Source organism: Mauremys reevesii, unplaced genomic scaffold (genome assembly GCF_016161935.1).
Source record: "Mauremys reevesii isolate NIE-2019 unplaced genomic scaffold, ASM1616193v1 Contig110, whole genome shotgun sequence".
Lineage (NCBI taxonomy): Eukaryota > Metazoa > Chordata > Testudines > Geoemydidae > Mauremys > Mauremys reevesii.
Genome location: NW_024100728.1, coordinates 242471 through 260429, shown reverse-complemented (window position 1 = coordinate 260429; position 17959 = coordinate 242471). Strand labels below are relative to the sequence as shown.

Sequence of the window (17959 nt, the reverse complement as noted above, 5' to 3'; positions counted from 1 at the left end):
GGGTACTATTCCCACCCCGGCCAATGACCTACTGCGCGAAATGGCCAAGTCACTTGGCCTGCATGCATCAGCACCCCCTTCCATCCTTTATCTAGTGGCAAACTCTTTGGGGCAGGGACCGTCTCTTGCTGTGTGGGCAGCGCCTGGCATAACGGGGACCCGATCTCAGCTGGGGCCAAGGACTGTCTGTCCGTGCAGTGCCCAATGCATCGGGGCCCCAATCTCAGCTGGGGCAGGGACTGTCTCTAGCTATGTGTCCGTGCAGTGCCCCAACCTCAGCTGGCACTATTGTACTACTGATACTGAAGTGATTGCTCTTGAGGAAGTAGGCCAGCCATGCTGGACACACACGCCAGCTCACAGGCGACACTGAATGGGAAGAAGTTCATTGTAAACAGCAGAGGACAGAAGTTAATACAAAGGGACTTTGTTGGAAGACCTCCTTAGTTTCGGCTCCCTAAGTCCCTTTGTATTAACTCCTGTCCACTCTGGTATTTACCTGACTGGGAGGCTGAAATTCCTGTTTGTGAAGCAGTGCAAGCAGCACAGAGAGGAAAGGGCCCATGAGGAAGCTGCCGTGGGGCAGAATCGGAAAGGCCCTGGGGATGAGGAAGGGAGGCAGGAGCTGTGTGCGAGCAGGACAGCACTGCCCTACGTGGGCTGCAGGAATCACTGCTTCCCCTTTCTGGTTAACCTCTTCCTAGCCCAAAAGGCTGTTGATGCCTCCGACTAGTGCTGCTGTTACTCTGCTCCAAAAGCACCTTTGGGGAAGTTGGGCACTGGGCAGAGAATGGCACGCACCAATTTACCAGCTACGTGTGGAAAGGGAAGTAGCTGCCTGTCTAGCACTATATCTGCCCCTGCGCCAATCTACGAACCCCACTGCCCTGGAGCACAGTGGTGAGCCCATATAGCCTGGTATTCCACCTCCTCCCCAGATCAGTCCCCTGGGCTCATCTAGCCCCATATCCTGCCTCCTCCCTGCCACACAGATTCAGTCCCCTGGGCCCATCTAGCCGGGCATCCTGCCCCTTACCAGCCACCCCGATCAGACCCACAGGCCCCATCTAGCCTGGCATCCCGTCTCGACAGCACCTCCCAACCCCACTAGAACATCCCGCTCCTCACCTGCCTGTGTCCCAGTCCTGGCCACTTACCCAGCACGATGAGCTCAGCGTAGGCCTCGTTGTTGCCCTGCAGGTCTTGTGAAGAGGTGACGGTGCAGTAGTACACACCACTGTCGCCCCAGGCTGTCTGGTCAATGCTGAGGTCGGCATCTGTGGGGGAGACAGAGGAAGGCAATGCTGGAGACGTCAGGGTGGGAGCATCAGGATCACAGGCTAACATGCAGGAGGGGTCTCCAAGCAGGTGAGCCAGTGCACCAACGAGCCCTTTCAGCATAGTGAAGGCAAAGGCAGTGGTGTCCAGTGGTTAGAGCAGAGCCAGGACTCCTGGGAGGGGAGTGGGGTCTACTGGGTTAGAACTGGGGAGGCTGGAAGTCAGGGCTTCACATTATTGTTAAGATACCAGCCAACTGCATGGTGTTCAGAGAAACAGCAACAATAATTAAGGGGGTCCCCGGGGGAGGCGCTCGGGCCCGGGCTGTGCAGGGCGGCAGCCTGGAGGGGCATCAGCGCCCCGGCGGGCCCCTGGGGGGGGGGGGGCGGGCGGGGAAATCTATGAATTATCCAGGGCTTGTGGGACCAAGTTATGCAGAGAAATTAAAGCGGAATACTCCCACTGGGTTCAACGGCTGCAGCCCCGCCTGCTGATCTCGAACAATGGCACTTCCACCAATTGAGGGCTTTGAAAATTGAAATGAACACTAAACCTCAAGTATGCACACAAGCCACCATGCCTGCCATCGGGAACAGGCTGGAGTAGCAGGAAGCCAGAGAACAAGCCCTTTTGATCTCAGCAACCCAGTGGCAGAGCTGAGACTGGAATCCAGGTGTCCAGAATCCCGGCCTGGGCAGCTTTGGGACAATATTTTTTAGAGACTCAGACTTTAAGGTCAGAAGGGACCATTATGATCATCTAGTCTGACCTCCTGCACAACGCAGGCCACAGAATCTCACCCATCCACTTCTATAACAACCCTAACCTATGTCTGAGTTACTGAAGTCCTCAAATTGTGGTTTGAAGACCTCAAGCTGCAGAGAATCCTCTAGCAAGTGACCCGTGTCCCATGCTGCAGAGGAAGGCGAAACCTCCAGGGCCTCTGCCAATTTGCCCTGGAGGAAAATTCCTTCCCGACCCCCAAATGTGGTGATCAGTTAAACCCTGAGCATGTGGGCAAGACTCACCCACCAGCACCCAGGAAAGAATTCTCTGTAGTAACTCAGATCCCAACCCATCTAACATCCCACTAGAAGTGGCTAGTGATTCTGGCCCTGGATTTTCAGAATGTGCCGAGCCCCAAATCCCCCAAAAAGAAAGAAGTCAGGTCTCTGTAAGGAGTCCCACCCAAATCGCTAGTTGGTTCTGAAAGTTTCAGCCCAATGTACAATATTCCCTCTAATTTTTTACATGCGGAATTAATTTTGTTATGTGCACCAATATGGAGGTGATGTGTGGTGGGGGTGGAGCTGAGGGGTTCGGAGTGTGTGCGCGTGTGTGGGAGGGGGCTTAGGGCAGAGGGTTGGGGTGCAGGGGTGAGAGGGTTCTGGCTGGGGGTGCAGGTCGTGGGGTCAGAGATTTGGGGTGCAGAAGGGGGCTCAGGACTAGGGCAGAGGGTCAGGGTGCAGGCTCTGGGGTAGGGTCAAGGATGAGGGGTTTGGGGTCCAGGCTGCCCCAGGGCTCTGAGAGAGACACGGACAGACAACAGGGACTCCCCCTAGCTCTCTCTCGCCATAGCCGGGCTGGGGCAGAGGCAGAGGCATCTCTCGCTGGTCGCAGGAGTCCCGGGGCTGGAGGAGAGGCGCCTCTTGCCCCGGAGCAGCCCTTGACAGCCTGCTGCATGGGCACATGGCTTAGAGGGAACTTAGCCTGGCTGTGTGGTGTAGTGGATAGTGCACTAGACCAGGGGTCAGGACACCAAGGTTCTATCCCCAGCTCTTGCCAATGACCTGCTGTGTGACCTCAGACACCTCTCTATGCCCAAGATCTTGTATATTGTTGGTTTAGGACCTGAACCTTGAGTCGGTTTTGACAAACTTGGTCTCGGATTTTGCTGCATGCCCATTAGATCATCTTGTACTTTGGCTGGATGCCTCCTCTCATCTGGCCTCCTGTATAACACAGGCCAGGGACTTTCACTCTGTTACCCACGGATTGTGTTGGACAAAACCATCTTCCAGAAAAGCCTCCAGTCTGGATTGAATGACCCCAAGAATGGACAATCCACTACTTCCCTGGGGAAGTCATAACAGTTAATCACCCTGGCTGTTAAAGCACTTTCTTTCTAGTTGAAGTGTCTGGCTTTAACTTCCATATGTTGGTTCTTGTTCTACCATTCTCCACTAGACTGAAGAGCTCATTAGTACCTGGGATTTTTTCCCCCATGAAGAAGAGATCAAATCACCCGCTATCTTCTTTTGGACAAATTAAACGGATCAAACATTCACACACTCTCACTGTCAAGCTTTTCTCTAGCCCTTGGATTATTTTCACAGCTCTTCTCTACACCCTCTGCAGTTTTTCCAACATCCTTCATAAAAAGCACACCCCAGAGAGCTGGACACAGCCTTCCAGTATTGCTCTCCCCAATGCCAGCAAGCTTTTTACACTTCATAAACAAGCAGTGTTCCCCGCTGCTCCAATTCACGGAGTGATGCTGAAATCTGGAATCTGTGACATCAAACACTCATCATAAAATCCAGCCACAACACCTAGCAGCCTAACTAGGACATCACTGGAGTCCTGAGCTAATTGGTTCAATTCTGCTGACCTGCATCTTCAGCCAGAGTTTCAGTTAGACTCTCACACTTCCTGCCCCAAATGGTAATTAAACTTTTGCAAAGCACTGCAAGGATGGAAAGTGTTATGTAAGAGAATCATTAGACCTGTGATCAGCTGTAATTAGGGTTATGATTTAACTGTTGGGTAGTGCTGTTAGCCAGTTGCAGCGTTCCACCCCTGAGCTGGCTGCATTTTGGTAGGGGGAAGTGAACCACATAGTTTATGAAGTGCAAGACTCTAGATGAGTATTAGAAACTGAAGATTTTTGCTGCATGAATCACGCACCAGTTGGGCCAGATTACGACAAAGCTGCTGTTATCACAGAAACGCCTCCGGGTAAGACAACACAAAAAGAAAAGGCATGCTAATTTAACAGAGTTTGGCTGGAGACAGTTGAAGCACAGCTCCAGTTGGTTTTAGACACATGATCGCAGGGCAAAGAGTTTTGCTGTGGACTTTTGACCCATCATAACACAATGCGGTTGATTTACATTGTGAAACTAAAGCAAATGCAGTAGAACCTGAAAATATTTGTCTTGGAGTAGAGCCAACCGAGATCCTGGCCCCATCATGCCAGGCACTGCTGAGATGCAGTCCCTGCCCCAGCTGAGAAACAACCCCCATCATGCCAGGCGCTGCTCAGACACACAGCAAGAGACAGTCCCTGTCCCCAAAAGCTTCCAATAAAACTACACAAAGGCAGGTTTATTATCCCCAGATGGGGAAACTGAGGCTGGTGGGAAATAACTTTTCCAAGGTCACATAATGAGTGACACTGCAGAGCTGGGAACTGAACTCAGGATCCTAGTCCTAGTCTGTGCCTTAACCACAGGATAGCGTCCCTCTCCCCTTCCTAATGGAGCTCAGAGCATCTGACACCAGAGCACTCAGCTTAACCTTAACCAGATACTGCTGTTCTGATACCCAGGGGTAGGTCACTGCAGGGCTATGAGTGGTTACAGCTGGAACAGGACCCAGGAGTTCTAGTCACAGATGGGGGACTCAGCACCCACACTCTAACCCAATGCCCCAGCAGTGCTATGCTGCAAAGAGCTGGGTGCTGGCTCTCTCCCCTCGTAGTCAGTGCTGGCCCAAATGCCCCAGCACGGTGAAATGTGTAACCGAGGCTGTGACAGTTTGCACAATGGTTAAAGATTCCCTAGTATTGTTGGAGATTGGCCACAACGCTCCTGCTATTATAGGGAGCTCAATTCTGCCTCTCTCAACTTCTCCACCTGCTACCTGTCATACAGGGCATTCTTTGCTACCTGCCCTGAACTCTCTCCTGTTATTGTCCACTGTTAAATATTTGTTTTGCCAAATCCCAGAGGTGGCTGCATTTCAGCCCTGGGTGAGCGACACTGAAGGGCTATTACAGAGTTGCAGCATTCCACCCCAGAAGTGGCTGCATTTCCATGGTAGAGAACTCTCTTCCAATAACGTAATGGCAGCCCTTTCTTTTCAGAGCCCCCACTTCAGTTTCAAAGCCACTGCTGTATTAGTTCCATCCTTCTGGAAGCCAATATGCCACGGGTATAAACAGGAATTATCCAGCTTGGAGTTAAGACACTGAACTGGGACTCCGGAGATCTGGGTTCAGTTGGTGCTTTGCCACAGGCACCCTGAGTTTGGGCATATTACTACATCGCTCCGTGCCTTAGTTTCCCCAACTATAAAATGGGGATGATAATCCCTGCTCTGTATCTCTAGACTGTGAGCTCTGGGGGGCAGGGACTGTCTCTCACTGTGTGTCTGTGCAGCACCTGGCACTACAGCCCCAAGCTCAGCTGGGGTGGGGACTGCCCCCAGTTCTCTGGCTGCTACCATAAAACACCTAATAAGCAAGCAGTACAAATGCTAAGCGCCCCACCTCATGTTATCCCCATCTCAGTTGAGGGATCCCTAGACCCCACCAGAATGCACTGAATAAGCAAACACACAGCAGCTCCTTTGTCCCATATATACTGAGGGTGATGGTGATCGGACATCACTCATAGAAGTCCCCTGAGCGCTACCGTAATACACCTAGTAAGTGAGTTGGGGGCTACCATGAAACACCTAATAAATGACCAGCACAACAAGCCCTCTACCTGGCACAGTTACTCCTGAGGGCTTTTTGCACCAAAAAATTAAAAATTCTGCAAATTTTATTTGTCAAATAAATGTGGAGGCTCCAACATGGCACTGGGGAGCAGAGGCCACTGGCTGCACAGGGATGAGAGATCACTGTGCTGCTCCCCTCTGGGACACAGAATCAATGGTGAGGCTGCACCCAACCCTGACACAGTGCAAGGACCGGGCCTGCCCCAGAAACACCCCAGGGCCCTGCCCTCCATGCCAGGTGCGGGCAGGCAGGCTCAGCAAGGCAGGAGTGGAGTGGCTTAGTGAGGGGGGGATCCAGGTGTGGGTTGAGAGGGTTTTGTGTGGGGCAATCTGGGTGCAGGGAGATCTGGGTGCCATGGTAATCGGACTCTGCAGGGGGGTCCAGGTGAAAGTGGTTCAGACTCAGCAGGGAGGGTCTGGGTGTGTGTGTGTGTGTGGGGGGGTAGAGCTCAACAGGGGGTCTGGGTGTCAGAGTGAGAGCTCGGGGGGGGTTTCAGATGCTGGGGGAGAGGGGCGGGGATCCAGATGCAGCTGGTTGGGACTCGGTAGGGTGGGGATGCGGGTGTGAGTGGCTCGTTGGGGTGGTCCAGAAGCAGGGGGAGTTGGGGAGCTCAGAAGGAGGGTCTGGGGATGAGAGGGTCTGGGTGCATGGTGGAGCAGCCCCCTGCAGCTGAGGAGCGATGGGTGCCAGAAGCAAGGGAGGAGTTTGCAGAGCTTCCTACAGCCAGAGGAGAAATCTGGGGGTGGGTCTGACAGCCCCAGATGCAGTGCAGGGAAAGAGGAAGTCCCAGCCAGCCCTAGTAGCAGAGTCCAGCACAGGGTAGGAGTCACTATCCGGGTCTTCCCCAGTCCCATCCCCTGTGCCACAGTGATTCACCTCTCTGCCAGCTGCCATGGGCACCCAAACCATACTGCTGGGGAGGGTCATATGACCACTCTTGTGACTTCCCTTTCCTTCTCTGTCAGAAAGGCAGATTTCTTTGCTTCCCCACAGAAAAATGCAGGGGACAAATTCTGCACATGCACAGTGGTGCAGAACTCCCCCAGGAGTACACAGTGCTGTAGTTCCCAGCACCCAGTGTATTACCATACTACACCTCATAAGCCCTCCACCAGGCACAATGCCCCCCTGGCATGCTACTATAATCTAGCTAATAAGTGATCAGTAAAAAAACCCTCCATCCTTCCCTGGAACTTACTGTTGGTGATGGTGATCCGACGCCCCTGATAGAAGTCCCCCAATGTCACGGCGTTGCCCTGCTTGGTAGCCACCACCCGCACGGTGCGAGTGCTGTCCTGGCACTCCACATAGGGGTTGTAGCCAGGATTGTTCTGCTGCAGCTGGTTGTTGATCTGGTTCTCCTGACTGCTAGGGTTGAAGGCATCGGCCAGGCGGCTCCGGCAGTAGGACTTATACTTCCAGGTGACGATGGGCGGCTGGGTGGCTGAGGTCTGATAGTTGCACTGCAGGGTAACAGGCTGGAAGAGGATCACCACGTTGAAAGGGTTCAGCACCGTGACTTGCATCCCGTGGGCAGGGCCTAGAACAGGGAAAGGGCAGGGTTAGCTGGGCGGTCAGGTCAGATGGGCCAAAGAGGGTCACATATGGGGAAGGGGCTGTGGCCCCAGGCAAGTGAATGACAGAGCCAGAAAAGAACCCAGGAGTCCTGCCTTCCAGACCCTCCTGCTCTAACCGCTAGACCCCACTGCCCTCCCAGGACTGGGAACAGAACCCAGGCATCCTGACTCCCAGCCCCCTGCTCTAATCACTAAGCCACATTCTTGTCACTCTAGAAGTCAGATTGCCATTACAGTGGTTGACTCAGAGACATGACCAGACTAACTTCTCTGTCCGCCCCCATTTGAGGGTAAACAGCCATTGAAGAGTCAAGCGTAAGAGGTCTCAAGTGACCTTATTACAGGACAAATCAGGAACAGAGCCATCTCAGGGCTAACTCATCATCGCTTGGATCACCATCACTTCCACTGGCCCATGAGCCATTCTGTGAGACACCCAGCCCCATGATGCTCAATCATCCCTGACCTCACTGTATTCAAAAGAGGAACGCCTGGTGCTTTTCAGAGTCACGAGTTACTAACCCACACGGCTTCATGTCTAAGAACAGCCGGGATATTCTGGAGTGGCAGAACTGGGACTAGAACTCAGAGGAGTTGGGGGTCAGGACTCCTTTCTCTAACCCGCCAGACCCCACTCCCCTCCCAGAACTGAGGATAGACACCAGGAGTCCTGGCTCCAGCTGCTCTGCTCTCATAGAATCATAGAATCTCAGCGTTGGAAGGGACCTCAGGAGGTATCTAGTCCAACCCCCTGCTTAAAGCAGGACCAAACCCAACTAAATCATCCCAGCCAGGGCTTTGTCAAGCCTGACCTTAAAAACCTCTAAGGAAGGAGATTCCACCACCTCCCTAGGGAACCCATTCCAGTGCTTCACCACCCTACTAGTGAAAAAGTTTTTCCTAATGTCCAACCTAAACCTCCCCCTCTGCAACTTGAGACCATTACTCCTTGTTCTGTCATCTTCTACCACTGAGAACAGTCTAGATCCATCCTCTTTGGAACCCCCTTTCAGGTAGTTGAAAGCAGCTATCAAAGCCCCCTCATTCTTCTCTTCTGCAGACTAAACAATCCCAGTTCCCTCAGCCTCTCCTCATAAGTCATGTGCTCCAGCCCCCTAATCATTTTTGTTGCCCTCCGCTGGACTCTCTCCAGTTTATCCACATCCTTCTTGTATCCTGCTCTAACCACTAGATCACATTTCCCTCCCAAACCCAGGGCTAAAACACAGGAGACAGAGTTGGCACTCTTCAGATTTAACAGATCTCACACCCTCAGTGAGGAAATGAAGCTTCCTCTACTGTGACCCCACAGCAGCCATTTTAAAACCACCCACACCACCACAAGCCCCAACACTTTCCAGTATCAGAGGGGTAGCCGTGTTAGTCTGGATCTGTAAAAGCAGCAAAGAATCCTGTGGCACCTTATAGACTAACAGACGTTTTGCAGCATGAGCTTTCGTGGGTGAATACCCACTTCTTTGGATGCAAGACACTTTCCAGGTCACTACACCAACAATGTTCTCCGTGCATAGTAGGGCATGCATTCCAATTAAAGGGCAGGAGGAAAGCCAGGTCACCAGTTACACCAGGAACAGGGCCAGGAGACCAGGGTCCACGCCCCAGGGGAATGGAGGGATCCTGCCCAGAGATCTCAGCTATATCTATCTTTTGCTGAGAGATCATGGTGCTTTCCCAGCACCCTGCGTTCACACCACCCCGCAGGGATAAGGGTAACAGAAAGCCCCTCCCTCGAGGCACATCACCCAGCAGGGAGTTTCGGCAGACGTGAGCTCACCAGGACAGGGCGGTTGCCCTTCCGGGAAGGAGGCCACACCTGTGTCTCTGCATTGGGGTGCGCCCAGCACCAGGGAGAGCTGTATGTGGGTGACATGGGACACCCCGCCGTCACCTCACTTGGCGTGGGAAGCTGAACAGGCCAGCGGGCATGAAACCCAGGGTTGTGGGAAAGGTGAGGGCTGAGGAGGGAGCTATATTTGGCAGCTTCTTGTGCTACCTGTTTACCTTGGAGGGAAAAGTTAAACACACACACAGAACAGAGAGAGGCGCAGGCTGGTTAGACAGAATTGGGGGAGGTGAAAGGACACTTGCAGTCTCTGATCCCACTTCCCCACCCCGCTACCTGGGACCCCCAATCCTACCCCCACGCTGCCCCCACCCCACTACCTGGGACCCCGTATCCTTCCCCCGTGCTGCCCCCACCCCACTACCTGGGACCCCCTATCCTACCCCCGCGCTGCCCCCACCCCGCTACCTGGGACCCCCAATCCTACCCCCACGCTGCCCCCACCCCACTAGCTAGGATCCTCCAAGCTAGGCCCTGAACTGCCCCAGTAGCTCAAGGGGACCCCTATGCCAACCCCCCCATGCCCACTAGTGGGGTCTCAGGCAAAGGGCAGCCCAGGGACCCACACTAACCCTGCCCAATGCCCACTGGGGGGCAGCCCAGAGACTCCCCCACTCCAACTAGTAGGGCTAAGAGCCCACCCAGATGTGGGGCAGCTCAGGGACCCATTCCAACCCCCCTGCCCCTATGGGGGCACAGCAGCCCCCACCCTGAGGGAGCCACAGCTGGACGGGGCTAATCCCCCCTCACACCTCGCCCCTCCAATCAGCCGTCGAGTTTCTCCCTTCCCGCCCCCCCTGCAGCTCGGGGCAGAAGACCCCGCAGCTCGCAACGACCCCTCAGAGGAGGGTGGAGGGGCGAGGGTAGGGGGCTATGGCGCCGCCGCTCTCTCGCTCTCCGGGCAGGGCGGTTACCTGGGATCCACGCGCCGACCAGGAGCCACAGCAGAGTCCGCAGAGCCGGCCGGGGTCCCCGGGTCTCCATCCCCGCCTCCCCCAAGCAACGCGGCCGGATTAATTCGCCCCCGTCGGGCTCCCGCCAGGGGGGCAGAGACGCTGCCCGCTTGACTCGGTCACGTCCGACTCCCGATTGATTCGCCCGCTCGCTCCGCGCGTCTGTCTCCAGCTCAGGTGCTGCAGCCTCGCCCAAGGCGCGGGACGTACCAAGTCCTCGCGGGAGTTGGGGGGGGGTGAGAAGAGAAATACCTCCCTCTTGCTCAACAGCCCCTCAGGCGTGGGCTGTCAACTCTGATTCCATCGTGTCTTTGAATCAGGGGCTCCCCCCTTCCCCTTTAAAGCTGGGGTTTAAAATAAACAAACACCACACCTGTCTCCCTGCCCCCCCTCCCCAGGGTTGAAAATGGTCCGGCCCAGGTACCCATAGGAGGGTACTTGGGACAAACCAATTTGTAGTTTGGAAATTGGGAGAGAACTTGGTTGGTTTACCCTCCCCCCCCATGCCAATGAATTGGCCCAGGGACACGCCCTAGACTAAGTTGTGGGAGAAACCACAGTAACTTTAAAAAGGGAAAAGAATGAATGTAACATTCCCCCCTTTATGAAAATGGACTGGCCCAGGGGCACACCCTAGATAAAGTGGTGGGAGAAACCAAAGTAACTTTTTAAAGGAATTGGGGGGAGGGAAGTTGTGACTCTCATAGCACCCCTCACATAATTGGGAAATGGACTGTCTCAGGTGCAGCCAGGCGAAGTGTGTGTGTGTGGTGTTTCTCTTTCTTGCAGGGCCAGTAGCACTGGGATCAAAGGGGAGTTTTGCCTCAGGCTTAAAGCCATCTTGATCTAACATACACTGTCTAACAAGTTTTAAAGACTTTAAAAGGAAGGAAACAAAATTGGGAGTGAAAAGTTTTAAAAACTTTTTTTGGAAGGGGAAGCGGAAACTTTCAAAACTTTTTCCCCTTCCAAAAAAGTTTCTGAAACTTTTTCCCCTGCCAGCAAATGATTTTGACAACTTTTTTTTGCAAACAGTGTCTGAAACTTTCCTCCCTGCTCAACACAAGTTTTGAAAATATTTTCCATCTCCAAAAGAAAGCTTCCAACACTTTTTGCCTCTAAAAAGAGTTTCAAAAACTTTTCCTATTAAAAAAAAAGTTTCAGAAACTTTACTGAGTTTTGAAAACCCTTTACCCTTCCAAGAAGAGTCTCCGAAACTTTTTCTCCTTCCACAAAAATTTCAAAAATATTTCTCTCTCCAAAAATGTTTCAAAAATTTTTCTACCTCCCAAAAAGAGTTTAAAACACTTTTCCTATTTAAAAAAAAAAAGTTTTTAAAACTTTACTCTCGGCACAATAAAAGTTTCCAATACTTTTTTCCCTTCCAATTTTTTAAAATGTTTATTAATTTTATTTAGATTGATGTAACGCCTAGGTGCCCTAGTCATGGACCAAGATCCCAATGTGCTAGGTGACGTACAAACACAGGAAAGAAAGACAGTCCCTGCTGCAAAGAGCTTTCAATAAGAGAAGAGACAACATGGATTCAGACAGACCCACGGGTGAGTGCAAGGAAACAGTGAGATGATATCCAACTCCCACCAAATATTTATCTCCCCCAGAACTTTTTTACCCAAGAGGCAGAAAAGTTATAGAAACTTTCTTTGAGGGGTGGGAACCTTCAGAAACTCCTTTTTAATGGAAGAAAACTCTTCAAAATGTCTTTATTTGAGGAAGGAAAAGGTTTTGAAAGGAAAAATGGTTCAGTTATGAAAATCTGGGACAAAAAGGTTTTCAAACTTTGTGGAGGAGATGTTTTCCAAAACTTTTGTTGAGGGCTGAAAAAGTATTTGAGTCTTTTCATAGAGAGAGGGGAAGATCTTGAATTTAAGGATGAAAACATTTGTGAAATTTATTTTTGGAGGGCAGAGAAAGGTTTTGAGAATCCTTGGGAAAATTTTTGGGAACCATTTTATTGAGGGGAGAAAAGTTTTCAAAAACTTTTCATAGAGAAATCTAAGGTTTGTATCCTACAAACACATACGCATGTGCTTGCAGCGGAATTACTTCACTCCCACCGGAAACTCACTTGGCTATGTCTACACTGCCTTTTTGTCAATAAAACTTTTGTCAGTCGGGGTGTGAAAAAACCATCCCCCTGACTGACAAAAGTTTTACCGATGTAAAGTGCTGGTGTGTACAGTGCTGGAGACGCTCTGCCACCAACAAAGCTACCGCCCCTCGTTGGGGGTGGTTTTATTTTGTCACAAAGAGCGGCTACACTGAGTACCTTACAGCAGCAGTGTAGACATAGCCTTAAAGTAGGCACATGCTTAACAGGAGCAGGATTGAAGCCCTGAGACCCTCCTCCCCTGTGGCCCATTCCCAGATTCTGGCAAACAAAAGCTAGGGATGCCCAGAGCGTGTGGATGCATTTTGAATTTACACATGTGTATTTGAGATCAGAATTATTACCGTCAGAGCATGACTCTGGATCGACCCTGGGGAGCTGAGATCAGAACCCAGCCCTGCCCCTGCTGCAGTCAGGGCATGACTCTGGATCGACTTGGGGGGAGCTGAGATCAGAACCCAGCCCAGCCCTCTTTGTAGTCAGGGTGTGACTCTGTATCGACTTGGGGGGAGCTGAGATCAGACCCCAGCCCTGCCCCTGCTGCAGTCAGGGGGTGACTCCGGATTGACCCTGGGGGAACTGAGATCAGAACCCAGCCCTGCCTCCATTGCAGTCAGGGGGTGACTCCGGATCGACCCCGGGGGAGCTGAGATCAGAACCCAGCCCTGCCCTCACTGCAGTCGGGGGGTGACTCCGGATTGACTTGGGGGGAGCTGAGCTCAGAACCGAGCCCTTCCCCCATTGCAGTCAGAGGTGACTCCAGATTGACCCCAGGGAGCTGAGAATCCAGCATGCTCTCCCTGGGGCTCCCCAGCTGGCCCCTGCTGAGCTAGGGCAATTATGACCTCACTCTCAGACTGATGACATCACAATGAGGTCAGCAAGCCGTTGCCTCCTGCTCCAGCCTCTGGGCACACCCCAGCTAGCCATGTGCCCCCGAGCAGTGGCCCTCAGCTTCCTCTTTGCCTTGATCTCTGCCGTGGCCAATGGCGACCCATCCCTAGGCGTCTCCCTGCCAGAGCCCTGCCTCCCGGGCCGCCCATGCACCCTGGCCTTGATCTCAGACAACCCTGTGACCCTGAGGTGCCCGGGCGCCCCCCACCAGGGCCCGGTCTCTTGGCAGTATGTGGATCCCTCCCGGCCCGGGGAGCGGCCGGCCACCTTCATCCGCACCGGGCACCCCTTGGCACTCATCCCCATTCGCGCAAGCTGTGGCAGCTGCGCTGAAAACCCGGCTGCTCCGGGGCGACCTGCGGATTCTGGATCCCGGCGTGGAGGACTCGGGCGTCTACACCTGCCGCCGCGGCGACGCCATGCTGGCCTACTACGAGGTGGATTTCCAGGACGCCGGGCGCCTCCACATCAGCCACGCCAGCCTGGGAAAGGCCGCCCTGGCTAACACCACCGTGGAGCTGGCCGGTGGAGCCCGGGGGCAGCTGTTCACCGCCTGGGCGCGCTGGCAGCCCTGCGACCGCTGCGGCGGCCCCGGCGAGAGGAAGCGGGTGGGGTTCTGCTATGCTCAGCTGGCATCGCGCCCCCAGGGGCCCCTGCCATGCGGGCTGGCCGGGCGAGGGCTGCCCCAGCGGGGGCCGGAGCTGCGGGTGGAGAGCTGTGAGGTGCCATGCGACAGGGCCTACACCCTCAGCCGGGATGAATGGGGCAAGGCCCCCTCCTTGTCGTCACCGCCACCGAGCCCTGCCCTACGCCAGCGCCAGGCTGAGGTGCCCAACGGCCTCTATATACAGGTACAAGGAGCCTTTCCATGCTGGGGAGACCCAGGGGCCCATGCAGCCATGTATCCCCACCCTCCATCCCCAAATCAGACCCATGGGCCCATCTACCCTAGTATCAGGCTCCCTCCCTGCTACCCCAGATCAGACCCATGGTCCCACCTCAGCTGGTATTCCCACCCCACCCCAGATCAGACACGTGGGCGGCCTATCTAGAGCAATACCCGCCCCCCATCTCTAAAAATCTGTCCCCTAGCCAGGAGCTCAGGCCTGTTGCAGAATCCGGCCCTCATGTACGGGGATAAATCCAGGCTCCTTGGTAGGGTGAAACTGGAGGGGGCCCCCGGGAGGGAACGGGGTAGATTGGAAGGAGTCAGCTTGTTTGCACTGAGCTGGTTCCTGTGTGGGTGTTGGGAACGGGAGCCAGGTTAATAATTTACCACCGCAGTGAACCTTCACCCTGGTCGAAACTGAGCTGTGGGATCAGGAGACAGTGCCTGGAATGAAAAGGTCCCAGCCCGGCATTAGGGGGCGCTGTGCCACAGGGAGCAGGGTAGGGGCACTCTCCCCTGGCGCCAGATGCCCCAGCATGACACTAGGGGGCGCTGAGCTGCAGGGAGCAGGGTGAGGGCCCCCCCCCCAGGCAGTCAGTGCTGGCCCCGATGCCCCAGCATAGTGCCAGGGGGGGTCTGTGTTGCAGGGGGAAGGGTGGGGGCTCTCCCCTGGCAGTCAGGGCTGCCCCAATGCCCCAGCATAGCCTTAGGGAGCGCAGTGCTGCGGGGGGTGCAGTGGAGGCGCTCTCCCCTTGTAATCAGTGCTGATGTCAATGCCATCCGTAGCAAAGTGTAACAGCAAGTCCCTGCCCATGTATGGTCTTTTAAAACCCCAGCGCACTTTAATAAAGAGATACTGGCTATGAACCCAGGCGTCTTGGCTCCAAAATGAGTCTAGCTCCTGCTCAGAGGATACAAACTCCACCTCTGGGGGCTTCTGACCCGTAACTTTCACCATCCACTAACTTCATCCCAGATCCCAACAGGAAAATCACACCTCGTTAATTCATTCCCCACGGGCTATTTTCTGGTAGCATTCAGTGGTGCCAGCCCTCATGATTTTACTGTGACTCCCGATTTTCCTAAAGCCCTCGACCGCTGGAATCATGTTAGCGCTCGGTCCTCTGCTTTCACGGAAAACACATGACTAGTCTTCATGGCTACACAGAAACCCTTGGAAATGTGACTCCTCCCACCTCCAACATCAGAGGGCCAATTAAAATCAGCCTGACACCGATCATTTCTTTAACCTTATGATTTTTGGAAGCTGCTCTCACGGTTTTTTTAGCCAGCCTCAGACTTTTTTTTAAAGCCGATCTCACCATTTTTTAAACCAAACAAAGGGGTTTTTGAAGCCGATCTCGCGATTTTTAAGGCAATCTCACAATTTTTCCACAGAACACCTCATTAAAAGTGAATGCCAGGTCGTCCTCTTGTGGCTGATGCATTGGAGAATAACCTACTACTGCTACCAGCTAACCATGCTTCTTCTCCTGTAGCTCAAGCACTAGTGTCTAGGGTTCAAATCATGCACAAAATCCTGCCTGGGGCCTGTTTTGGTGGCATCCCCGCTCCAGCCCTGCCCAGCTGTGTGTGGGGTGGAGAGCTGTGCAGATGAGTTTAGCTACCGGCTGCAGATGTCTCACTGGCAAATCTGATCCCACTCTAGCCCCAGCCTGTGCTTAAGGCTCTGGTAGGGTTGGCATTTGCTGTTGTGGGGATGGTAATATCTTGTGGGCCAGACACATCTCAGGTAGTTTCATTGGGAGATGCTGACTCTGACATTTGTGCTGCCTGGTAATTCCATAGATAAGCACAGGCGGAGGGAGAGATTCCTGGCATCCTAGTCCCGGCCACCTGGACCAATTTAGCCCCCCCCATCCCAGCACCCCAGACACCCCCACCCCCAGGGTCTCCCTCTAGGGGAGATCAGGCTCCATGGATAGCCAGCCTTCGGCCTCTGGTGATGAGAGCAAGGGGGCTGGTTAGTGCCAGTTGAAATGGGCAGAGACCGGGTGAACTCATTCCAGCCAGCACCCCTTAGAGGGGTCCCATTCCCTACCCCTTGAGCCAGCCAGTTCCCCGCCCTGGGGCTGGATCGGAGCTGGTGCCCCCCCTCCGAAGGGTAATGCTTTACTCTCAGCCCCCCCGGCTCTAACCTCTAGACTCCACTCCCCCCCAGAGCTGGGGAGAGAACCCGAGTCTTGTCCCGTGAGCATGTGCAAAGCCCACGCCCGACTCTGCTAACCTCTCTCTGTCTGCTCCCAGCCCCGTGTACTGGCAGGAAGGCCCCACCGCCCTGACCTGGCTGGACCTTCATCAACGCAACGGCTCCATCAGCCTGGACAAGGCGACCGGCGGCGGGACCCTGCTGCTTTCCTCCTGGAACGGCACCGATGCCAGCTATTACCAGTGCTACGTGGGCGGGCGGCTGGTGGGCCGGTTCCTGGTTACCCCACCTAGGGTGCTGGCCCCCGCCCCAGAGCTGACCCGCGCCTACTCAGCCATCGAGTCCCTGGTGGTGGGGCTGGCCATCTTCCTCATCTTCCTCCTCTTCCTCAGCATCCTGCAATCCTGCCGCAGGAAGCCAGGAACCATCATGGCTTGAGGGGGCTGCAGCTGACATCATCGCGAGGGGCTGGGGAATAAACATATTGACCAGCAGCTTGGCTAGGTGTGCACTAGGGGGCGCTGTGCTGCAAGGAGTGGGGTGGGGGGTTCTCCCCTGGCAGTCAGGGCTGGCCCCGATGCCCAAGCATGGCGCTAGGGGGCGCTGTGCTGCAGGGGGCAGGGTGGGAGGCTCTCCCCTAGCAGTCAGGGCTGGCCCCGATGCCCCAGAGTGATGCTAGAGGGCGCTGTGCTGCAGGATGGGGGCTCTGCCCTAGCAGTCAGGGCTGGCCCCGATGTCCTAGGGGGCGCTGTGCTGCAGGAGGGGCAGGGTGGGGTTCTCCCTGGCAGTCAGGGCTGCTGGCCCCGATGAGTGATGATGCTAGGGGCACTGTGCTGCAGTGGGGTGTGGGAGGGCTCCCCTGGCAGTCAGGGCTGGCCCCGATGCCCCAGAGTGATGCTAGGGGGCGCTGTGCTGCAGGATGGGGGCTCTGCCCTAGCAGTCAGGGCTGGCCCCGATGTCCTAGGGGGCGCTGTGCTGCAGGGAGGGGGCAGGGTGGAGGGCTGTCCCCTGGCAGTCAGGGCTGGCCCCGATGCCCTGACGTGACACTAGGGGGCGCTGTGCGGCAGGGTTTTGCAGCCCTAATTTATTTGCATGCTAAGCCTAGGTGCCTACCCGTCAGCAGAGGGCGCTAAAAGCCAGTGTTCAGATACAGCTGCCCCAGCCACCTTTAAAGGTGCCATCGCGAGGTAGGCACCCACCTGGCCAGTAGAGGTCACTGTTCCCGGAGACTTACCAGCCTCTCCTTGCTCCATGGGCACAGCAGGATGGTGTGGGATTGCCCGCAGTCAGCTCCCTGCCGCTGTTCCTCTCCGTAGGCCAGTTATCAGCTGTGTAACCCACTCTGTAACCCAAAGCAATGGGCCCATCTACCCCGGCATCCCTCCTCGCCACGCTGCCCCAAGGCAAGAGGTCCATTTAGCCCAGGCCTTGGTTAAGGAGCAGAACTAGGGATAGAACCCAGGAGTCCTGGTTCCCA

The 17959-nt window shown here is 54.7% G+C and overlaps 1 protein-coding gene and 1 long non-coding RNA gene across 2 annotated transcripts; one reads left to right on the top strand and one right to left on the bottom strand.

Moving 5' to 3' along the window:
* Positions 1-1128: 1128 nt before the first annotated feature.
* On the bottom strand, positions 1129-10690 carry LOC120392716 (lipolysis-stimulated lipoprotein receptor-like; the record flags this gene model as incomplete). Its single annotated transcript, XM_039517486.1, has 3 exons — positions 10360-10690; positions 7203-7544; positions 1129-1277 (listed from the first exon to the last, which is right to left on the bottom strand). Coding segments are annotated over exons 1-3 (561 nt in total), but the record flags the coding sequence as incomplete, so codon positions are not given.
* Positions 10691-14215: 3525 nt separating this feature from the next.
* Positions 14216-16976, top strand: LOC120392718. The gene is made up of 2 exons (XR_005591763.1): positions 14216-14274; positions 16581-16976. It is a non-coding gene; the product is annotated as an uncharacterized LOC120392718 (long non-coding RNA).
* Positions 16977-17959: the final 983 nt, after the last annotated feature.